Consider the following 25,605-nt stretch of genomic DNA (forward strand, 5'->3'; position numbering starts at 1 on the left):
GCTGCCGGTGTCAGAGGGGAGGCTCTACGGTTCCACGCCAACACACAGGTTACTACTGCAAGCTCCTTCTAGATTAGGGAACTGGTTGCTTGTCCTTCCCACTTTTTGGTTTTGATACATACAGTATCAGTAACTCATAGTTTCTGATGGTATAAACGCATATATTAGGTGGAAGTGTGTATAAAAATACATATATGCTACTCTATTCTGCCTTGGTCAGACCACACCTTGAATACTTTGTCCATTTATAGGTTCCACAATTTAGGAAGGATATTAACAAACGAATGTGTGTAGAGGAGGATGACCAAGTTGATCAGAGGTCTGGAAACCAAGCCTTATGGGGAACAGTTGAAGGAGCTGGGTATGTTTAGCCTGTAAAAGAGGAGACTGAGGAAAGATATGATAGGCATCTTCAAATATCTGAAGGGATGTCACATGGAAGATGGAGGAAGCTTGTTTTCTCCTGATCTGGAGGTTAGGACTAGAACCAATGGCTTCAAGTTACAAGAAAGGAGATTCCGACTAAATATCAGGAAGAACTTTCTGACAGTGAGAGCTGCTTGACAGTGGAACAGACTTCCTTAGAAGGTGATGACCTCTCCTTCTATGTAGGTTTTTAAACAGAGGTTGGATCTGTCATAGATGCTTTAGTTGATATTGAGAGGGGTTGCACTGTAGAGGGTTGGACTATTTGACCCTAGGGGCCCCTTCCAACTCTACAGTTCTATGATTCTATTATTTATGTCCTATGTTTCCCCTCAAGGAGCTTCAGAAGTTGCGGAAGCCGCATCAGATGTTCGGTTTCCGGGTTTGCGAACATTTGGCTTCCGGGTTTGCGGCGTTTGGGAGCTGATTTGTTCGGGAGCCAAGCCATTTGACAACCAAGGTACCACTGTACAAAAGTTAAGCAGAGTAAGCTATACCCACTATTTTCCAGTTAAACTGGCATAATTTATGAATCTGAAAGCAGTCTCAGTTGTGCTTCTGAACTGGTCTTTGATTGTAATAATAAATTATTACTAGAGTGGTACCTTGGGTTACAGATGCTTCAGGTTACAGACGCTTCAGGTTACAGACTCCGCTAACCCAGAAATAGTACCTCAGATTAAGAACTTTGCTTCAGGATGAGAACAGAAATCACATGGCGGCACACCACAGCAGAAGCGGGAGGCCCCATTAGCTAAAGTGGTACCTCAGGTTAAGAACAGTTTCAGGTTAAGAATGGGCCTCCGGAATGAATTAAGTTCTTAACCTGAGGTACCACCGTATTACTAATCTGATGTTATTCAGTGTCAGATTTATTGGATGTGATCTTAAATCAGTAACATTTGCCAACTGTATCGTCCACTTTTTGTAGATCAGCATAGCTTGTGAAAGTAAAGGTAAAGTTGGCAGGTGATTCTAAACACCTTCTGGTTAAACACAGGGCTGTTCTGAACCAAGGTCAGCATTTTCAGGCATCATATCTGTTTTATTTATTTGCCACATTCACATCCTGTCCTTCATCCAAGGAGCCCAAGGCAGCATTCAGAGAAGCTATCAATTCCTCCCTGCTTCAACATACTACTTATTACCCCACAATACAACTCACTTAGATCACACATAAACTCATTCCTGAGGTAGAAAAAACTTCACCTGCTCAAATAATTTCTGTAGGTCAGGCTGTTATTATAAGCACAGGGGCAGGGCCAGTGGAGGAAGGTTGAAAGCTTGACTCCAAAGTTGTTGATGGGCACAATATCTCTATGACTTTCTCCTCTTAAGATTCTATTAATTCCACCCCTGACCCTGTTATTTAACTTGTCTTGTTGAACTTATTCTGCTTCAATAAAAGTCCAAACAGTTAATTAAAAAGGCATGGTGGCTGATTGGATTTCATGATATATGCAGGCCTTGTGAGAGACTCTAGGGGCTACTCTGGAAGTCTTTGCAGATTCCAGGGGGATTTTCAATGAGCTTTGATTCTTGTCTAGATTTCAGCAGGTTCTGAGTAAACAGAATCCAGGTGGGTGAAAGTTTGATCCCTCTCTGGTTTTACTGGCCCCGAGAGAAAGGAGCTGCATTTACTTGGTCAGCATATGTGGCCTCATTAACCCCGATCAAACTAGTTAAGGAGAAACATTTAAGGTTTCCCTCAGCTTGGAAACAGGTGAATGTCTTTGATGGCATCTGGAAACTACATAAGGCGTAGTGGCAGGTAATAGCTGTACTTACCTCTCTGGTTTAGATTATGGTTATTGTTAAAACATATGCAAAATAAAATGTAGCTAGCGCCTCCACAGTCTACTAATTTTTATATGAACTGCCACATCATATGGATGAATAAGAAAGAAACCCCAAAGAGATTATTTCATTTCTTATTTGGCTGAGAGTTTCTATGATGCTAGATAGAATCTGCTATGCCAGCCCTAAGATTCTATGATTCTATTCTAAGTACCAACCATATTTTGAAGACTGCAATTGGGCACACACAGAGACAATACTCTCCTAGGAACATTCCCCTCCTCTGGTGTCTATATGCATGTTCGCAGCTGTCATTAATTAGCAACTGAATAATTTTAATTTTGAGTGCAAGGAAAGAGGACATATTTTTCATATGTGATTTTTCTCACATGGATTTTTTTTTTAAATGTGTAGACTGTAACACCCCGTTCATTCTGTATTTCCTTCCTCATGTTCATTTCCCTTTAACAGCCATCATTTATTCTTTCCAGATCTTTCCAAAGGTTAATACCTCATAACAGACACACCAAACACAGCCAAATTTATGTGAACATAACATTCACATGAGCAATTTCCAGCAAGTATCCTTGCTCTCAAAAAATCTGTTCACGGCCTCACTAACAATATAGATATAGTGCCATCAACCCACAGCTCCCGTGGTCAGAACCACCATTGTAGTGTGCCTGCTGCACACTGATGGGCACCCACCTCCTTCTTTGGTCCTCTGCAGCTCTGGTCACACACCTCCCATTGTATCCATACCCTCCCCCAGCGCCACAGCCAGGAAATCCTGGTGTACTGGTGGCCGTGGTGGGCATGGCTGCAAAGGAGGAGGAACAGGAGGTGGCAGTAGAATGCAGTGGGGACAGGGGACACGGGGCACTTGTCACTGCTGAGTGCTTGCTGCTCCTGCTCCTCTGACACTGTGGCTGTGCCCCCTTGCTTTGGTCATGTCCCCTCACTACTGGGAAACCCAGGTGCGCCAGCAGAAGTGGGGTGGGAGAGGAGGAGGAGCAGAAGATGACAGTGAGGCACAGCAAGGGTGGGACTGGGGGCTCTGTTTGAAACAGCAAAATGTTCCAGGCTGGTCCTACCTTAATGGGTAAGTCAAAAGTAAGATGCCTGCTTGAAAGAGCTTGCAATTTAAAATGATAGTTGGGGAGCCAACAAAAGGGAAGGGGCGAAAGAAGCAAGGATACCAGAAGTTGAATATGTAGCTACATGTACTTAAGCTTTGTTTCCACTGGGAGTGAAAACTAAGAAGTTAAGGCAAAGGCTTTCTAAAAAGAGTATGTTTGGTATATAGATTGTAAACAAAGGCAAAGGTATCATTCAGGAACTAAATTTCAGTGTTCTGATTATGTCAAGGTGTCTTGATATACGGAACAACAAGGAAGATGGGATGGAGTCTTCTAAGCAAGCTGGGCACATAGGGGAAGGATCAATGGTCACAGAGAAGGGTATACCAGGAAAGAAGGACACGAAGATGGAGGAAATCCTGCAAGGTAAGGACCAACATGTGGAAGTGGGCCAAATTACTTTTCTTTGTGAAATAATTTGCTTCCAAGTTCCTACCAGTTGTATGCCACAGACTGTTCTGTGAAATCTCTTCAACAGACATGCAGTCCACAGCAAACAAACAGCACTTGAGTTCCATATTAAAGGATAACCCTCTTTATACTGTCACAATAGGTTGCAAAGATTTGCCCTACATTTTCAAAAGCCACTGGTGAGCCTTGGCTCTGCCTATTATGTCTGCAGATCATTGAGAGGGAAGGCTGCTATTGAAATAGCTGTGTCAGAAATGATTGCCTTTCCATCCAGAGACAAAGCAGCAAAGCAAGCTGAGATGTCCCAAGTGTCTTCCTCTGACATCTCTTTAAAGAAACTGAAGAGGAATTCATTGACCAAGAGTAGTGAGCAATCTTTTCATTCTGTGCAACCTGCGCAGGTTTGGGTCAGACTTCTACTTGCGGACTAAGCGATTCGTGACATGTAAGGTATGATGAAATCTACCTTTTGAACTGGAAATCCATTCACACCTCAAAACAAAAGGTGCAGTATTTCTAATAGCAATTAAGGGCAAGAGCCAATTCATATACTGTAACTGACTTTTTCTGTGTTACTGCAACTCTCCTCACCTAGGCATCCTCACCATGATCATGGCTATAACATTAACAGCACTTGGGGATGGCAATGACAGCAAATTATGCAGACTGTGGCCTAGGTCAGGCTTCCTCAAACTCGGCCCTCCAGATGTTTTTGGCCTACAACGCCCATGATCCCTAGCTAGCAGGACCAGTGGTCAGGGATGATGGGAACTGTAGTCTCAAAACATCTGGAGGGCCGAGTTTGAGGAAGCCTGGTCTAGGTGGTGGATGGACAACTTCTGTTAATCTTGTTTGTTTGTTTCCCAGTGCTGTGATTATACGTGGTTCTGCACAAAGCGTGTTCTCCAATAAATGAGAGCACGTGTTGCGGTGTGGGCCACCGGGCCAGGCCTCTTGTTGCCAGGCTGGTTAATAGTTATTGCCTGGCATCTATGATTGGATAACCGGGTTGCTGGGGCAAATTGTATGTTGCAAATTGAGTGGGTGGGACCATAGTCTTTAAATATTGGTGCACTCTGGTTTCTCTTTCTCTTTGCAGAGTGCATCGGATCAGGAGCAATCTTCTCATTGTCTGGTTACATTTCTTTATTTCCCCCCTTCTTTTTAATCCTCTCTAGTCCCTTAATTAATTTAATTCCCCTCTCTAGTCCCTTAATTAATTTAATTCCCCTTTTTTCCTGTTTGATTTCCCACCCCACCCCTTTCCCTGCCCTGTGGGAAGATTCTCCCTGTACCTGTGAGCGCTGCCTGTGCATAATCCTCCTGGGCTTGCCTTTCCCAATAGGGAGAGAGCCCCCATTAGGGGCTTTCTTTTGCAAAGAGGTTTCCCCCATTTTTGCCTGTTTAATTGTGGGGCTAGTCAGGGCTGTTCTCAGCCTAGCTAGAATCACTTTGTTTATAGTATCCCCAAAGGTTGGCTTTATTTTGGTTGCATGCAGTGCTGTTGGCCGAGTTTTAATTTAGCCTTGGGCAGGAGCACTATATTGAGTTCCTTTAATATTGCAATGAGACAAAAAAGGCAGAGAGCAGAAGCATGGAGGCCTTCACGGCCTTCTCGGCCTACACACATCATTCAAGCCTAAGCCTGCTACAGTTAGCAGTACAGTAAATTCCCAGCTTACCTGGAATCACTTTCGTTTATAGTATCCTCATAGGTTGGCTTTATTTTGGGTGATTGCAGTGCTGTTGGCCGAGTTTTAATTTAGCCTTGGGCAGGAGCTCTATATTGAGTTCCTTTAATATTGCAATGAGACAAAAAAGGCAGAGAGCAGAAGCAGGGAGGCCTTCACGGCCTTCTCGGCCTGCACATATCATGCAAGCCTAAGCCTGCTACAGTTAGCAGTACAGCAATTGTTAGTCTCTGTGGCATGTGACTCACTTTCTCTATAAGAATTTATCTGTTTGCAGGCTCACTTGTGGCTAATGTATATCTTAGGCAGACAGAGTGGAGCCAGAGGCTCTCCGTGCCTCCAATGAGCACTCTTTGTATGCTCTTTAACTATGCTGTTTCTGAACAAGTTTATTTTCTGCAAGTTTGTTTTTCCCTTATAGTGGCAACTGCCATTTTAGAGACGAGCCATTGTGGCTTAGTGGCTAGAGTACAGGACTAGGACCTGGGAGACAGGGTTCATATCCCCCACTTAGCTACTGTCATAACAAGGCAAAACAAGCTGCTCCTTTTGGACTATTCTGTTGCATGGTAGTTCGGCCCACTTGTGATATTGCTCCCAAAAAGAAGTTCGGGTTTCTTGAGGGCGTGCTTCCCTCTAAAGGGCAAACCTGGACAGGCGGTGGGCTGCCTCGAGTTTGTTAACTCATTGGAAACATTTATGTCTGGCCTAGCAGGTGATCTTAGGGCTTGGCCCGCTTGGCCCTAGAATTTGATGGCCTCTGGCAGCGTTTCCGGCCTGATTAGCTTCCCCATGTGGTGCACAAAGCATTGGTTTCACCAGTTCCTCACATTTAGTTTTTTGCAGACTATGACAGAGCCTTTGCAGATGCCTCCAGAGATTGCTTCTCCTGCAGAGGTTGACTTGCTGATGCCCTAGGTGCCTTCTTCCAGAAGGAAGCGTCTTCAGAGGTGGCGATCCAGGAGCAGGGAAAAGGGGAGCAGGGATGATGCTTACACCTCCTTGCAGGTATGTCAAACCTGGGTCTCTAGGGACCATCCTGGATAGCTCAGCTGGTCAGCGTATGGTGCCGGTAATCCATCAGATGTCTACTACCAGACTTTTAGAAGACATCTAAGGCAGCCCTGTTTAGGGAAACCTTTAATGTTTGCTGCATTACTGTATTTTAATCTTTTGTTGGAAGCTGCCCAGAGTGGCTGAGCAAGCCCAGCCAGATGGGCGGGGTACAAATAGATCATCATCACCATTATTATTATTATTATTATTATTATTATTATTATTTTGTGGGAGAGTGGACTAGATCATCTTCAGGGTCCCTTCCACCCCACTATTCTTTAAGTTGCAATTCACTATGGGAACGTTAGATGCAGAGCTGCCATTATCCCCTCAGCTTGCTAGGATCGCAGGGACGGGGACATGTGGACCACTTGCGCAGCTCCACATTTCAAATGGAAATTCCCTGAGCAATAGAACCTTAAGCTGTATGCAGGAAGCTGGCCCGGCAGCAGCTTTGTTGGGACTTTTTAGGGTTTCTGGCCGGCGTTGGCCCTGTAAATCTACACGTCATGGTGGCAACTCAAGGCAGGGCATTCTGCCCAAGTGGGGGCTGGCGACTAGCAAGCAATAACTCGATACCTCTCACCCATATTTCCATAAAAATATCTTCCTTGAAAGCCTGGCTAAAAGGTTATCTAGATGGGTCAGTGGTTTTGTGCTTGTGGGAAGGGTTTTCCCACGGTTTGGGATTCCTCTGGCTTTTCAGCCAGTGGCTCAGAACACAGCAACTCTAAGCCAGTCAGAGAGCTACCTGTGGGTAGCAAGTAAGAAGGTTAGGAAGCAGCTTTCATTGGGACGCATGGAGGTATCCCCTTGATTCTCCTGCTATTCCTATTTTCATTTATCCCCTTTAGGGATCGTCCCTAAGAAAGCCCCATATAATCCCCCTTATAATTTATCGCATCCCATAGGCACCTCAGTGAATGACTCTCTGGAATTGTTCCGTGAAATATGCATCTTTGGATCAGGCAGTTGAGCTTACCAACAAATTGGATGAGGGCCTGGTTGACATTATGCGATATTGAATTGGCTGTTAGGCTGCTGCCAGTTCACCCTCTAGATTATAAGTAGTTGGGCTTTAATTGGATGGTCCTTACATTTATAAGGCGATGCCAATATAAGGCGATGCCAATGGGTTGCGCTATAGGCTGTGCAGCACTCAAGTCCTTTTTGGTTTGAACATTGCGAGTCAAGACTCGTTTAACTGGGGGTACCATTATTTGGATTATCTTACTGGCTGGTTCATGTGACATCAGCCTCTGCTAAGGCTTACTGTACGCCCCTTTTATTCCCTGAGGAGCTGGGTGTTCCCAGTGGATAGGTCAGTGGCTCCACTGCCCCTTTAACGTATTTGGGGGCTAGCTGGATACCGTTGCTCATACCTCTGCTTGCCTGTGGAAAAGCTGTTTGCCGTGAAGGACGTTATTCTTGTAATACTTCCTCTGATAGCAAATGTTGCTTTGTCAGATTCTATCATTGCTAGGTCAGTTTAAAAAATAAATAAATAAATAAAATAAAATTGGCATGCAGGGTGGTTGTTCCAGGCTGCCCCTTCCATTCCTGCTTGGCCAGGTGGTCTCTTCATCATCCTGTACAGTGGCCTTGAGCCTGGCAGGGCAAGGCAATCACATGTGACCTAACTTTTCTTGAGTTTTCCCCATTGTAGTGTCAGCGCACATCTGGACTGAGGAGTACAGGGACCGTCGGGTCTGTCTTGGTCTGATAACCAGGCAGTGTGAAGGTCCTGGCAAAATGGTCCTCATGCTTCGGCAGTCTCCGCCCCCCTTTTATGTGCTTTCCAGCTGCACTGCTTAAGGTTTAATATTGCGTTTCTGCTCGTTTTATTACGGGATCATCTATTGTTTTCACTGTCACTATATCCCGTTTTCAGTTGGAGAGCTTCAGATCCTGGGCTCTGGACGCCCAGCTATAGCCGGATTTTCTGGAGCTCCTGTGGCGCTTTGGCAACAATTGATAATTTAGAGGAGGAGTAGCTTACATTTCCCCTTCTGCTTTCAGGTCTTATGAGGAGGCCTGGACTGATTTCTTAGCGTTTAGCTGGCAGTCCTCGGCCATTCAGAGGAACTTGCCTCCATTCTCTGAGCAGGACCTGCAGTAATTCGCCCACCTGCTGCAGATCGGATGCTCTGTTAAAACTATCAGAATTCAGTCCGCTGCAATGTCTGCTGGAGTAAAGCTTTAATTTTTCAGAGACTCTCCTAAAAGTGTGTCGTGCGCAGGGTCTCGGAAGGTTGGTAAAGGCTCCAGCCTTCACAGGACTGCAGGCAGGAAGCCGGTCAATCTTGACCTATGCAGTATCCGCAACAAGTTAATATTTGTCTCCTGGTTCTAGTTCCAGATGAGACTTCTTTCAGTATTCCATTGTAATTTTGGTGTACTGAGGGTTGGGGAAATTGTGTCGGAGCCAGCACGGGGCTGAGAGTTTGGAGGCTTATTGCCTCTGGATTTTTCCTTATCTGCTTTGGAGCTTGTCATAAGTGTCTGGAGCTCTAAGTCAGACCTAGTGGGCAGGGTTGCCATCATCGGGCTTCCAGTCACAGATAAGGTGGGCCCTTGCCCTGTTATTGTATACTGAAATATTTGGCTTTTCGTTCCCCTGGGGGCTGGCTCGATTCTAGAAGTTGCTGGTTCTCGTGGGTTGCTCCTTCGGGATATATGTGTTTCCCTTTTGGAGTTGAGACTTGTAGTGCGCAACTCCACAAACTGACCAGCTGGGTCGGGGGGAGGTTGTCCGCCTCCCAGTGACTGGGGAGGTGGGCCCGTTCCCGGTCAAGGATGCAAGGAAGTACTTGGCCTTGAGACCTCCTGAGGACAGCCCCCTACTCATGCAATAAATGGTCACCCTTTGGCGCGACACCAGTTCACATAAGTCATACGTAAGGCCATCTCTGCTTGTGGGATCTCGGCCTCTGGTTTCGCTCCTCATTCCTTTCGCATAGGTGCAGCGACTATGGCAGCCCATTGGGGCTTCTCAGCCACCAGGTTCAAGGATTTGGGGAGATGGAAATCGTATGATTTCAAGGGTTATGTGTGAAACAAAATGCTGAGTTTGGTACTAATGCTTGTTGTTTCAACCCTTGTAGATCCCACGCTGGTCCACGTCTGGATAGTGGGACACAGCATCGTTCATTGGGCTGGCAGCAGAGCGAGGCAGTCTGCAAGGGGAGCGTGTCTCGGCCTCCCACAGCACGTGCAAGTGTCATGGTTTTCCAGACGCTGAATGTCATGGGGAGAGTTTATGCCGCTGATTGGTCACCGGCTGCTCTCAGACCTCCCCACCCTATGGCCATAGTGGTGCAGCTGGGAAAAAATGATGTGGCAACTATTGATTGCCTTGCTTTGCGCACCTCAATCCAAAAGGGATTTGGAGGCATTGGCAGCCTTATTACCTTCAGTGAGAATAATTTGGTCTCACTGGTTGCAGAGGCAAACCTGGCGCGGTGTTCCCGCCCGGAGGCCGCTGAAAGGGCCAGGAAGCGCATTAACTCTGCTGTTTGCGTGAAGGTATTGGAGCTGGGTGGTTTGGTGATTTCACACCCAGACATTAATTTTAAGGCTGAGGCCCTTTACCGGGCAGATATAGTGCACCTCTCCGATTTGGGGAATGATGTTTGGCTGGATGTGGTGGCTACTAAATTGGGTTCCTGGTTGGGTTTGTGAGTGGTTGGCGGCGAGCGTTAGAGCTCTTGTGGCGGTTAGGCATTGGTTATAATATGCTGGTGTTGGAGGGGGCTGAACAGGCGGTGCCTGCCCCTCCTATTGCGATGAAGGGAATTCTGTTAAAGGAATCCTGGGGCTTGCCATGATTTCGTCCAATCCCTGTTATGGGACCAGGGCCGCCCAATCCCTGTTATGGGAATCCCTGTTATGGGACCAGGGCCGCCCAATCCCTGTTATGGGAATCCCTGTTATGGGACCAGGGCCGCTCAATCCCTGTTATGGGAATCCTTGTTATAGGACCGGGCAGGCAAGCTTTCGGGGAGCTGCTGGGGAGAGCGGCGTGGGTCCGACGCTTAGCTCAGGTGACCCCCCAGTTTGACTTTCTCTTCTACTGGCTACCGATCGGACCTCGGGATGCCAGTTCTGTCCCAGGCGGGGGGACAGATAGTCATAACCAATGTCTAAACAACCACTCACTGATTTTGTATTTTAATAAAGTTGTGGCCAAAATAGTGCCCAAAAACCAAAACTAAATTACGTGTTATGTGTGAAGTTATTTGAGGGGTGGCCTGGGGACCTACACGTGCAAAGCGTGTTCTCCAATAAATGAGAGCACGTGTTGCGGTGTGGGCCACCGGGCCAGGCCTCTTGTTGCCAGGCTGGTTAATAGTTATTGCCTGGCATCTATGATTGGATAACCGGGTTGCTGGGGCAAATTGTATGTTGCAAATTGAGTGGGTGGGACCATAGTCTTTAAATATTGGTGCACTCTGGTTTCTCTTTCTCTTTGCAGAGTGCATCGGATCACCCGCCCACCCGCCCTCTTTTCCGGTTGACCTTGCTTTGCCTGTCATGGGGGTCGTCTGCCTTGGCGCAGGGGCCTAGTAGGAATTTTGCCATTTGGTGATTGGCTGTGCCATTTGGTTTTTGCCTACTACTCTGCAATTCGTCACAACTTGTAAGGTTGCGGTTAGGCATTGGTTATAATATGCTGGTGTTGGAGGGGGCTGAACAGGCGGTGCCTGCCCCTCCTATTGCGATGAAGGGAATTCTGTTAAAGGAATCCTGGGGCTTGCCATGATTTCGTCCAATCCCTGTTATGGGACCAGGGCCGCCCAATCCCTGTTATGGGAATCCCTGTTATGGGACCAGGGCCGCCCAATCCCTGTTATGGGAATCCCTGTTATGGGACCAGGGCCGCTCAATCCCTGTTATGGGAATCCTTGTTATAGGACCGGGCAGGCAAGCTTTCGGGGAGCTGCTGGGGAGAGCGGCGTGGGTCCGACGCTTAGCTCAGGTGACCCCCCAGTTTGACTTTCTCTTCTACTGGCTACCGATCGGACCTCGGGATGCCAGTTCTGTCCCAGGCGGGGGGACAGATAGTCATAACCAATGTCTAAACAACCACTCACTGATTTTGTATTTTAATAAAGTTGTGGCCAAAATAGTGCCCAAAAACCAAAACTAAATTACGTGTTATGTGTGAAGTTATTTGAGGGGTGGCCTGGGGACCTACACGTGCAATTCTATCACGTATAAATGGGAGGATGTGTCTTTTGCACATGGTCACCCTTTAAAACCTTTTTGTTTTGTTCAATAATCACTAATCACTTGTTCTGAATCCCCTGTCCTTGCATGAAGGTCTTCTACTTTTACTCTGCCTCCTGCCAGTTGCCTTTCCTTTCCTCCTGAACTGTTTTTAGAACACACTAATCAAAAGTGGAAAGTATAACTTATAAATATAATGCCAAGCCATCATGCAGTTTTCAGAAAGTTAACATTCTCACATTCAAATTCTGTCCAAACATTTGGTTTTAACGTGGCACTGGAACTCAAATTTGAAATTTGAAAATATCCTGAATGTGTTTCAGCTCTCTGTAAAACCATATACCACCACCTTTAATTACTGACAGCAACAAAAATTACCGTATTTTTCGCCCTATAGGACTAACTTTTTCCCCTCCAAAAATGAAGGGGAAATCTGTGTGTGTCCTATGGGGCGAATGCAGGCTTTCGCTGAAGCGTGGAGAGCGAGAGGGGTCGGTGCGCACCGACCCCTCTCGCTCTCCAGGCTTCAGGAAGCTATCAGCAAGCCTGGGGAGCCCGCAGGAGTTCCCGCAGGGCTCCCTAGGCTGCGGATAGCAGCCTGCTGCACAGAGCGCGGGGTGCGCCGAAGCAGAGCGCCCCGCGCTTCGGACAGACATCCGCGGCTGGGGGGGGGCAATAATTTTTTTTCCTTTATTTCCCCCCCCAAAAAAAAAAAACCTAGGTGCATCCTATGAGCCGGTGCGCCCTATAGGGCGAAAAATACGGTACTTTTTAAATTACTGCATTTAAATCAGTGACCCAATAAGTGAATGAGGTTGCAATCCTACATACACTTAGGAAGGTGCCTTATACCAACTCAGACCACTAGTTCAGTATGATCTACCCTGATTAGCTGTGGTTCTCCAGAGTTTCAAGCTGGAGTCTTTCCAGTTCTGCTTGAAAATGCCAGGGATTTAACATGGGAACTTTTGCATGCAAAACATTATGACGCACCATTGAGTTATGGCCTTTCCCTAACTAAGCAAGTCTCTAAGAATACAACTGGACCGAATTATGAGTAGTTGTGCTTAAAATCTAGCAAACAGATTATAATCTATTCCGTAATATTCTGTTATATATTGCTGCTATACTTATATAATTTTCACTGGTGCAATGTGCTCACACACTTCAAAAAGAAAAAAGTAATGAACCCACCTGACACAAAGGCAACTTTTTCCTTTAGTATGGGAAGGACATCAGCAGCTTTTAAACCATCATTTCGGAAAGATCCTGCAAAAACGAGAAGAAAATAGGAATGTCTTGATTAGAAAGGAGTCTGCCTTTGACAGTGCTTGCAATGTGTTCCAGACTGCCCCAATCAACAAGCGATTGCCTACAATTTGTAGATCAAGCTATGGAAATACAGAAAACATTCTTTTCTCCAACACTAATTTTCTTCCAAATAAAAAGGGAAGGCAGCATGATATCTGTCAAAACGTACAAAAAGCACTGCACAAGCTTCTATTCATTATCACTGTTGTCAGGTCATGACAATATCAGGAACAAGAAATGAGTAAGTGACTAATATAAAAGATATAACAACAACAAAACAAACCCACAGGTCATAACAAAATAAAATTTCTCATATGAAACTGAGCATTCAGTAATATAACTAATTAACAGCACTGGCAATTCCTAATCTTTACAGCTGCCATAAATTATCAAAACTATAAGTACATTACCTAATTCCATTCTAAGTATGGCTGCGGCCAAAATGAAAAATGTCATGGCTCTATACAGATAACAAGTGACCAATATTTGCGTAAGAAATATACACCAGAAAGACAACCCTCATCCCCCATGTAGGCATACCGGTATTTTGCTGATGTAGTGCAAATGCAAAATACTGCCTAATCCACATGTTCAGCAAAGTGAAAGGACTTACTCGTACAGGTGGAGCTCAGGTGTCATATCAAAAATACATTTACTTGAAACTAAAATTTCTTCAAATCCAGTGGAACTTACTTCCAAGTAAACATGCTTGAACTGTGCGGATTGTGTCAACACATTGGGGATCCCAGTTTTAGAATATCATGGGGGGGGCTTTGCGCCTACCCATTTTTTTCTGTCATGAAACTGTTGCTGCTCTAACATCCACATCCTCCTGAAGCAATCTTAGCTTTGAACTTAAGGAAGACAATGAAGACAAGGTCTGTCTTGCCTGCATCCTGTTATTGTGGTTTTTATGCCTGCCCACTGCTGAATATCTGAATATGGTTCTGAAAATGGGTAGCCTCTCCATCACATATCCATTAATACACCCAGCTTCAGAATGTGCTCAGTGCAGCTGATGAAGTTACATAGCAACTCATGTACAGTAGATGGCCACATAAATGCTACAAAGAGGGGTTCCAATAATGGGTTATTATTTCTCATAGCTGAAATCAGTGTTGTTGTTTTTTCTTAAAAAATTCAAGGGGTACTCTCGTTTTCCTACTCATATTGAAATACTGCCCCTCAACGAGGCCAAATTTACCGTAGATTCACAAAACTTTTAGGGGTATGCGTACCCCTGCGTCCCCCCAGAAAAAAAAGCACTGGCTGAAATATAATTTGCTGCACTCTTTACAAACAAAAGTGTTGTATGGTGTCTTGTTTATTTGGCCTTGGAGCTTCCTCTTCATATAGGAATTGGATTAATAAATCATTACTTTGTCCTCCCTAGGAAGGCCAATGAAGTAAAGATTTCCTGCCATTCCAAAACCAGGAGCATGTCTGCTCTCTGCCAAGGTGAATGAGTCATTCCTTGGCAGACTGGAAGCTGCTCAGCTGTTGCTTGAGAGTTTGAAGGAGGTCACATTTTTGGTTGCTATGGTGCACAGAAGAGCAAACAATACATGCTCTCCCACATGATAAGAACTATACAGTAATAAATCCACCCACATTGTCAAGACAACAAAGGTTATGATAAGACAAAGAAATATAACTTTTCTTAGCTTTAAACCGCAAGATGTAGGACAGAAGATGAAGCCAATGATTAGAAGCCACTTCCGTCCACTAACCTGAAATGAAAGTCTTTTAGCCCAGGAGTATACTTTTCTCTTTCTAATGAGGCATGACTAACGTGATGGGCGTTTCTGCTTTTCTTAACTGAAAATATGAAAGTTAGCATAAAAATACTTTTTCCAAGCACGCTTGCCCCCAAACTTTCACATATTTGTTTTCTGCAAAGCCTGTGCAAATAACACAGTTTGGGTGAGCTTGCCATAATTAGCAGTACAAGGTGCGATCAGCCCTATTTTGCAGGGGTATTTATGCTCTTGAGTTGCTAGATGGGGCTTTTTGTAGTTGTAGTGATGTTGCTATATAAAAGGTAATATTTAAAACAGGTATAACTTATATAAAACAATATATAAAATATTATATATATATATATATATATATATATATACACACACATAAATATAAATTTTATATATATACACATATATATATATATTATTTAAAACAATATATAAAATATATAAAACAGGTATGCCATTAGAATTCTGTTGTGGTAAACAGCACCCAGTCCCATATTGAATCTGGCAAATCTATTCTAACCCCTGAGTGGTAGAAGCTCAATTATCTATCAAAGCCAAAAGCAGAAACTGTCAAGCCAAACCCCTTGGAAAAAAATGCCAGGCTCTGGCAGGAATCTGCCATGCAAATAATAAAAAAAATAAGCAACCTCCTCTGCTTTAGGAGAAATGGACAACTAGACATTTCTTGGGCTCCAAGATTGTTTTCAGAAAGCCAACTGCAAATGGAGTGTGTGTGTGTGTGTGAGTGAGTGAGAGAGAGAGAGAGAGAGAGAGAGCGCGCATGTTGTCATATATTACCTCAGGAGAGATTTCAATATAAAACCACAATACCATTAAATTAACAAAAAAATTATGTAATATTCACAATTTTGAAAATAGTGGCAAACACAAAAGTGATAATTTCCAGCAGACTTTTAACAACTTCCCCTGAAAAATGTACCTTTTGAGTCACCCCAAAATCTTCTAGATGGTACCTCAAGCTCCTGTAGGACTTCCCCTAGACAGCCTTACAGTGGTACCTCAGGTTACGTACTTAATTCGTTCTGGAGGTCCGTACTTAACCTGAAACTGTTCCTGAAGGACCACTTTAGCTAATGGTGCCACGCTGCTGGAGCACAATTTTTGTTCTCATCCTGAAGCAAAGTACTTAACCCAAGGTAATATTTCTGGGTTAGCAGAGTATGTAACCTGAAGCGTATGTAACCTGAGGTACCACTGTACTAAGAAAGCCAAAGCTTCCTTTTCAATCCAAACTGGTATCATAGCTGTTAGCTAAATGGGCCTTTAAATGTATTTTCTCCTGAACTGGTGAACTTTTACCTCAACTGTGCTCTCTCTACAAGAATTTAACACGTGGGCTTCAGGTGCCTGAAACACACACACACTTGAACTCAGTAGCCCTTATTTTAAAGGTACCATAAGTAAAGTCAGGGTATGCCTTATACATCTTTGAAGGAAACCCCAAGTGGGAGAGAAATTTGTGGAGAGGCAGTGTGGAAGTCGTGTGTGTGTGTGTGTGTGTGTGTGTGTGTGTGTGTTGGGAGGATTGATCCTGAGGAGAGGTTTTATTAAGGAAGATATGGAGCAAGAGGTTTAGATTTTGTGAACTGCTGTGCCTAGCTGAACTGCTGGAGCAGGCCACAATGCTACATAACAACATGTTCATTATTACAGAATTTCACTTGAAGCTCTAGAAAGCAGATTAAATGGCACCAAAGCACCTCTCGCATAGAGAGACTCTTGGGTCCAGGGCTCAAATTTTTAGGGGGGAGGGGTGTTGATGAGCTCCTCAAGCCCCACCACCCTCGCTCAACCCTATTCTCCTCAAAACATGCTTCTTTATATGCCTTAAAAATTCTGAGTGTATTAAAACTGCCAAAGTATTTAGTCATTGAATAATTTAGAGGGAACAACAGGCACCTATTTCTCACAGGTAAACATGTGGACTCTCTCTATGTTTTTGGCTACATAGTCCTGGCCTGGGATGCAGCAGTAGGCCTCAGTCTCCATCACTGCCTTGACTGTGGAGCCACTGCTGCAAGAAGGCTGTATGATGGTAGAAAGCTGCTGTTGTCTTTTCCACTGCTTTCTCAGCCCATGGAAGAAGTGTGGCTCAGGCAGGGCAGCAGCTTCCCCTGGGGAGGTGGGACTCGGGATAGTTTCTGACAACTCTGGAGGTGGAATTGGCTGTGCAATGAGCAGAGTGGATGCACCAGAACCAGACTCTGACAGCTCCAGGGATGAAAGTGGTGCCCCTGCCTTGTGCCATGGGGATAGATAGGGAGATGAAACAGGGTGAGGGGAATCCCTCTCCCCACCTCTCCAGGGTCCCTTTCCTCAGGCACTTCCAACTTAGGCAAAGATCTGCCTCAACCACTGGATCCCACCCCAGGATTAAAGAATCATAGAATTGTAGAGTTGGAAGGGATCCCAAGGGTCATCATTGGCCAACCACTAATTGTCTCCATCCTAATTTTGCCAGACCCCCTACTCAGGTCATTATAGCTCTCCCAGTGCCCATTCTCAATGGCTTCATCTAGACGTTGGGTACAACTACCTATAGCACAACTTCCAACTACAATTCCCCAATGCTACTCTGTAGGTAAGTATCCCTGTAAACAGGAGTGGGACCACACTACCTCTAACTCCCAACTCACCAAGTCAGTCCATGAGGATCGAAAACCACTGAGAGATTAAATAAGAGTAACACTACCTCTAACTCCCAACTCACCAAGTCAGTCCATGAGGATCGAAAACCACTGAGAGATTAAATAAGAGTAACAAGATCACACGCCCCCATCTCTCCCTAATAAAGGTAATCTGTCAGGGGGGTCAAAATTGATTCTACTACCAGACTGGGCCTGCCCTGACTGGAATGGGTCTAGATTATCGGTTTCTTCCAAGAGCAACTGCAGCTGAATCACAGCCACAAGATTAAGCACCTTGCCCAAAGCAGGGCTATCTGTAACCATACAGTAGTTTTTGGACCCAGGGAAGGCTTTTTAGGAGCGCCCAGGCAGAAATGACAAAGCCCAGTACAAGCTATGTTGTGTATTTCAGCTGATCACATAGCCAAGTGAGCTAGTACTTAGAAACAGAGTTCCCTGCATATTTTTAAATGTCACTGCATTTGAATATTGAATGTGAGTTCTTATGAACAGCGTTGTATTGCAAATATATGCTTCCATTGTTTTATAACTGACAGGAAACCTTGGCTTCCAAACTGCTATGGATACCACTGAACTGAGGAAGACTTTGCATACCATGAGGTACAACAAAGCACACGTCACATGCTCTGTGCTTTGAGGCATTTTCCTGGGGAACTTTTTAAAAGAGTTCATTCCCTAAAACCATGGAAACCAAACAGGCCATCTGCACAGTATACTAAATCCCACTGCCCCATACGCCAAACCATTTGTTCCATCTAAGACAAAGGCTATATTCACTTTATGGCTGAAATTTATTCTCAGATGAAAAAGATTAATGCCATCGGTGTGCATTACTTAGACCTGATCCAAGACTAATATTTTCTCCCAGTTTTCTTGTCCCGTCCTTCCTTCTATTAATTATACATCGCCACCACTTGCTGTAACATCCTTCCCATTTCAAGCCATATGGGTAGCTGAGGCTTTCCAAAGACTCAAAGCCCTTTGCCAAGGCTTGTCAGAGAGCCAGCACTTTGGGCCCTTTTTTTTAATGGAAAGGCCTGTCTCTGAGATTTCCTGCTTTTTGTATCTTCACACAGGAGCAGCCTTTGTAAAAAGGAAAAGGGGGAAAAAAACCTCCACCTTTCTTGCTTCCATTCCCCCCTCCTGCAGCCCTCAAATCTGGCAGAGGTGTGTGTGTATTATATTTAATTGCTAAGATTGTTATTCTTTACACGAGGCCTTTGGCAGGGCAGGGATTGAAAAGTGGTGCCTGAATGTACAAACATCAAAAGCAATGGATGCCCTGCAGCTCGAGAGCAGGCTAAAGGAGAGGCAGGGCTTTGATAAAGGCAAAGCACTTTGTACCAAAACATGCAAATGTAATCAAAGCTTTTTACACCCATGGCCTCTCAGAAAGACGCATCCCAGTATTTGATGTCAACATGTTGTATATCACTACTTAATCCAACAGCCACACCTTGCCCTATGAGAAGAAACAGCCATATGGAAAGCATTTGATGAAAACTTTGTTAACAGACCATATGTGTGCTTTTAGATGCCATGTTAAGACATTCTTATTTACCCCAGATATTTGAAAATGTATACAACACCTCAACACTTTGTGCTTTTACTGCTGTATTTTTATAATACTAGTATTAATTGTATTGTGGTCTGCATAGGTTATATACTGCCATGAAATCTGATTTGATAGCAGGCATTTTAGAAATTAAATGAAAAATAACTGTGACACACACATACACACAACCCTCTCAGCATCCCCTCCATATTTAGCAGTCCTTTTATACCACTCAGGCTTCCCCTTTACACATTGCTGAATACTTTCAAGGGTAGCCAACATGGTGCCTCTAAGATGTTGCAGGACCCCAGGTCCCATCATCCTATGTGCTGTTTTCATGTAAAAGCCAAAAATGTTTTCTTTCTTAGGTTAAAGAGATATGCGAGGTAGAAAAACATAATTATTCTACAATCTGCAACCAACACACTCAAAAACATCCTCATGAGCATGTCAAATGACAGGTTACTTAGCATCTTAATCTACATGGTACATTAGAAACAAGAAGCATCCACTCCCATGTTTTAAGATTTAACATCTAGGGATCTCTCAAATGGTGTGTAAACCTTGAAGAATTGTACCAAATCATACTAACCAAATTGTAAGAACATGTCCACAAAAGGCAAAAATGGGGATATAAATTACTATGCAGAAGAACAAAAACCTCAGGAACTACTCTGGATAGAAGGGAATAGGAATAGTCGTAGCATGTAACTCAGCAGGTTTATAGCTAGTTGGCTGAAAGTTTAGTTTTCTTTTCAGTAGGCTTCCTATCAGCAAACTCACTGCCCCTTAACAGGATGGAGAGAGATGGCAGGGAAATCAGTGTAGTGCAAATGTACCAGTCTGACCTTCCAACAGTCCTGGACCCCTCCCTCTAAGCAGCAGCAACTCTGCTGATGGGAAGTAGTGATGCAGCTCTGCTTAAATTTAACTGAACGCTGTGGCTAACAACATGTTGCCATATTAATTAAGCAAACAAAGGGTGTAACTAAAAAGGCTCTAGGCCTTAGCAATTCAACAACGTTGTTTGCTGCAGGATGGCAGGGCTTGGGATTTATTCTTATTCTTATAAAAGACTTATTTAATTAACCCTGAAGGGCAGGTTAAACCCTTCAGTTAATCAGGAACTGGACACACAACCCTATGCAATACAGGTCCAAGTAACAAATGTTTTCTAAAGGAGACGGGTCATCTATCTTTGCCAAGCAAAGAAAACCACACCCCTTTCTGATATGCACTGCATACAGCAAAGCTGTACTGCTGATAGAGTAATGACCCTCTTCTTTGGCTCATCAGAGGTGTTTTTCCTGAAATACTGAGCATACAAAAGAACAATATGCTGCACATGACCCAAACATCTGCTTCCCAGGCAGATTTCATGTGAGACTCAAAGAAAGCAGCTTTAATTAGAGACCAAACCAGACCTTCACTTTGAGACCTCCAATTTTCTAAAGAATCTTTAAAAAAGAAAAAGAACACTGGTATCCCCCTTCTCTCCTGCATGCTAAAATGAAGATACATTCTGCTCAAACCCGCACCCCCTTTTCACTTTTTGTTAATGTATGACAAAATGTATTTTACTATTCTGTGCTTACAGGGTACGTGTCCAATTCATTATTTCTTCCCATTCCCTTCCTTCTTTCTGGTATAGTGAGCCTTTTGACTCAACTGGGAGCTTTGCCAATAAATCAGATTCCGCAATATGTCAGAGCACGTGTATTTAAAAACAATTGTTTGTTTGTTTGTTTGTTTGTTTGTTGTTAAATCTATATAACCATTCATCAGTAAATACATCCTGGGCAGCTTTCAAGCAAAACAATATTAAAATGCAATATATAATAATTAAAATAAACAAGTAAGTAATAAAAGCCACACCCCAAAGCCATCCCACTTTTCCCCATGGATTTTGATTATGAAACTATCATACGCAAAATGGAGCCTGTTGTCCGTCAAATCACTGCTCTTCTTTCCTTTGGCTCTCTGTGTCTCACCAGCACACCTTTTCTGGTGAGATATTTTTGTCCTTTATTTATTCATACTTTATATCTACTGTTGCCAAGTTCTTTACTGTTCTGCTGCTCATTCTCAAACCACAAATCTGACCCATGGATGGATTGTTTGTTCACGGAAAGAAAGTCATTTTTGAAATAGCCCTATTTTACAGGTGATGAGTATTATCTGCCAGAGAGCAGTATAAATCTGAACAAAACTAGAACACTTTACATACATCAGCTGTGAGGAGCTGGGAAGAAGGAAGAGAGACGAAAGCAGAAGCCTAAATAATTTATGTGTGCTGCTTATATATTCTGACATCCCTGACACACTTTTTAAAACATTAATGAAAAATCATTTTACGGGTGGCTGAGTCATGACTGTCAGTCTGTAAAGGCTCCATATCTTGCCACCTGACTCTTCCATATGCTTTTAGCTCTTTTGACAGCCAAGCTGCTTGTAACTTCTGAGTGTTCATCAGCATACAGCACCAGGAAATATGTTGACCCATAGATGTGCCAGTAAATAGCCAAAGAAACATCATGAGAGGCTAGCTGTGAAAGATCAATTCTTTTTCAGTGGCATTTTTACACTGTAGCCACCAGGCCCTAATCTTGCTGCTCCTGCTTTTGCAAACCTGCTGTTCTGTTAATTAGTTAAGCTGCCATGCCAGTGTCGCTAATGGTTTGGGAAATTATCTGATAAATGTCGGAAGGCCTCCCAGGCTGCAATACTCATGCTACTTAATCTGGAGCAGTCTTGTTAACATCCTGGGTTACCTCCACTTTCACTGGTTTGAACACGGCCTGTTGGTTTGTTGGTTACATCTGTAATATGCCAATGACCTCATGGTGGACGTAGGTCCCCTAGTCCTAGTCCAGACCTGTAACCATGACAGCACACTGGTTGTCACTTTATTCATTAATATTAGCCCTTAATGGTTCTGAATTAAAAGATTCTGCTGGCCCATCTATTTGATTCTATATATTTGTACGCATTTTACATAAACCTCAGGACAATGGTATAACCCTTCAGATTTTTTCAAATTTTCACTCAGTCATAAAGGTCCCTGGAAGAGCTTGGACCAGTCACTATTTCTCAGCCTACACACTTCAGTGGTAGTGGTATATGTGTACATGTTGGGGTGAGGGAAGCCACACTTCTTTAGGCCACTTGGAGGGAGGGAAATCTAAAACTGATGTTGCGAATATTTATCAGGTAAATTATTGTATGAAGGCCACATCTGAGCAGTGGAACGACATCCAGTGGACGCTTGGGTTGGGAACGTGATCCGTGCGGGATGCACGTTCGCAACTTGCAGCATTCGCAACCCGCAATGGTGCATCTGCGCACGCACGGGTTGTGATTCGGTGCTTCTGCGCATGCGCAAAGCGCAATTTAGCACTTCTGCACATGCGCAACCGCTGAAACCCAGAAGTAACCCGTTCTGGTACTTCCGGGTTTTGGCAGTCCGTAACCCGAAAAAACGCAACCTGAAGCGACTGTAACCCAAGGTATGACTGTATTGTTATGATTATTACAGTGGTACCTCGTGTTGCGTAACCTCCAGGTTACGGAATCTTCTGGTTATGGCCACGGCAAACCCAGAAGTGTATACTTCTGAGTTTTGCTGCTCTCGCATGTGCAGAAGTGCTCTGTGTGCCGTGCACATACACAGAAGCGCTCTGCGCGATGCATGCATGCACAGAAACGGCAACTCTAGTTACGGATTTTTAGGGGCGCACACAGCACCCCGAAACGAATTAAATCTGTAACCAGAGGTACCACTGTATTTGTTATTTTTTATTATACACACCTGCCAGTGTGGCTCATAGGATCTCACAAAGTAGTCTTAAGAACAACAAATGCTTCTCATACTCAATTCAGGAGTTGGCCACATCTACATAGATCTCCAATGGAAGGTGGATAAAAGAATTAGCCACCTGATTTTGGCCAGAAAGATGGGGAAATTAAGTTACTTCAGCCAAACTGGTTAAAACATTGATGGAAAAGAAGGGACTCATCTCTTCCCTTGCTTGGTCAATTCCCTGCTAGACTATGAAGAAGTGCAACCTAGAAAATACACTGCAAAAGAGAAAGAAAAACCAACTCGTCTACTGTCTTGAGGTCTAAAGCAGAAAGCCATGTGTGTAATTTCATCTCGGATATCCTATTACGCTGAAGGACTGAGCACCAGAGTTAGCAATAATACGCTCTTCATCCCAAACATGCTTTGCTTACAGAAAGCAGGGGGTGGGGGAATATGTAACAAGATTAAATTGACTACTGCTTAAATTCTGCAAATTGGCTTTTCTTCGCTAAAAGGAGCTCCTCTGAGCCACACAAAGAACTGGTTGCAGGTTAATGAAATTTGACTGATCTTCAGGGGGAGCAAGCTGTTGCCATATAGATCTATGACATCTGTGGTGAAATGACCATCTAGCTTTTCCACAAGACACAAGGAGGACAGGGCTGAATGAAGTGCTTCAAGGCTTTGTATTATTCTTAATTGTACTTGAACAACTATATTACAAAACCATTTTCCAAGCACACCCTATTCACTACTATACATTAAAAAAATCAATACCAGTTGTTTTCTTTGGATTTTATATTCAGTTAAAACAAAAACAAAAAACCCATCACACTACACTGTAGAAATTAAGAAAAAGCAGCCAGGAGAAAGAAAAATACCAAGGAAACTTGTTATTATTCCACAAGGTAGTATTTAAAAACGTTCCTCCACAAAGTAAAGTTGTAGCACATAATTCTGTTTCATGACCACCCATAATTTCTTTAACATGGTTCTAGTTAAATGTCGACACATTATTTAGCCATTAAAGTAAAACAAACTTATTCAGAGACATCAAGAGCTGTGTTGGAAATGTTTTCATGGAGAGGAGTGCCACTGAAAATTGGAATATTTTATTAGTCTAATTGGTTAGTCTGACAATTTCGCATGTCAGAACTGTGCCAAGTTCCCACTCACCAGCTGAGCCTTCCAGCCATCTGTGGTGACCAGAAGACTCGGTAGTGCCAAAGATAAGTCTTCAAAATCATGACTCATAAGCTCTCAAATTATTGATTTAAATTACAAATTGGGAGCGGGGGGGGGGGGGGGGATGACTACTGACAATGAAAAAAACCACACACAACACCATGGCATCTTAAGGCCAATTTATATAAGCAGTAGAATTGTGGTAACAGGCTTTTCCTAAACTGTACTATTTCAGGCTGCAGGTGGGAAGCTACATGTTTGAATGCTATCTATTGGTAGGGGGATTTCTTCCACAGTGTGGGAGTATTAAAACATGCAGCCCCCAGTATGCAGTTCGAAATGGTACGGTCCACAAAAAACTTTACTGCACAATTCTACTGGTTATATAAATTGATCCAACTATTCTGCATACCTCATGCATCCAATAGAACAGAAACCATGATGATGTCAACCAACATAGATTCTGGATCATGGAATAACAAATCAACAGAGGAAATTGCTCAGCTGAGTACATAAATTAGTAATATACTATAAAACACACACACCCCAGTTATCTTTTCAATTGTACATTCCCTCAAGAAAAAGCTTCTTGGAGGGCAATTTAAGAATCATTGTCTTTAATGATAGCTAGCTGAATAATTTATATTGCCAGAATATTTAGATTATAGGCTGAATTAAGAATCCTGTTATCAAGATTCAACACAATGAAGATACAATACACCAAGCACGTATGTAGACAGTCTTCATTTATGGCAATAGTCCTCAACAATCTTAGTTGAAATAGCATAGTGACCAGAAGACTTGAGTTTGGAATCAGGAAGTTCCAAGCTTAAGTTTTGCCTCTAGCATTAATTAACAAGTTGGCCTTAGGCAAGCAACTTTGAGCCTATCCTGGTGTTTACATCATCATTCCTTCTAATAGTAAACTCAAGTGGTGAGTGCAGCAGTTTTGTGAAAGAAAGAAAGAAAGAAAGAAAGGGAAAGTAAAAAAAGAAGACGACTTAGAACAACCTAAAACTGAGCATGCCCAGGAGACATGGTATGGTATGTTGGCTATCAGCAGGAAAAGGAAACACTATGGAAAGGGAGAACAGGGTGGTTTATAGGAGGGCAGGACTGATCCTTAAAAACATGAACAGGAGTATTCTTATTAGGTCAGAAAACATTTTGTCGCAGGTCCCACTTTTGGGTTAATAATAGTGATCTACCTAACAAGATTATTTTGAGAATGAACACAAAATAATGTATGCATCCTGAATCAGCCCCAGACACACTGACCATATGTCTGGAAGCTGTGGCTGGATGTCTGCGTGCCTTCTGTCAAGAGTTTGGGTGTAACTTTCGACGCCTCCCTCTCCATGGAGGCACAGGTTACAGCTACTGCAAAGGCAGCATTTTTCCATCTCCGCCGTATCAAACAGTTGGTCCCTTACCTTTTTCCACCCTGATCTGGCCACAGTTATCCATGTGACGGTCACCTCCAGGCTTGACTACTGTAAGTCACTCTACATGGGGCTGCCCTTGAAGTTGTCCCAGAAACATCAGCGGGTGCAGAATGCCGCAGCAAGGCTCCTTACGGGGTC

General features: G+C 43.7%; 1 protein-coding gene across 19 annotated transcripts in view; it reads right to left on the minus strand.

Annotated features, from left to right (window-relative positions):
• KALRN (kalirin RhoGEF kinase) overlaps window positions 1-25,605 on the minus strand; it is a 492,139-nt gene that overhangs the window by 274,895 nt on the left and 191,639 nt on the right. For 18 of the 19 annotated variants that reach the window (XM_083404304.1, XM_083404303.1, XM_083404302.1 and 15 more), the window contains one exon: window positions 12,944-13,018. In XM_083404304.1, the coding sequence (XP_083260430.1) occupies window positions 12,944-13,018 (75 nt within the window). Of the gene's footprint in view, window positions 1-12,943; window positions 13,019-15,751; window positions 16,138-25,605 lie in introns of those variants that run through there. The other variant, XM_083404288.1, reaches the window with a different exon arrangement.

The sequence above is a fragment of the Podarcis tiliguerta genome, assembly GCF_965153285.1.
Source record: "Podarcis tiliguerta genome assembly, chromosome: 1".
NCBI classification, from domain to species: Eukaryota; Metazoa; Chordata; class Lepidosauria; order Squamata; family Lacertidae; genus Podarcis; species Podarcis tiliguerta.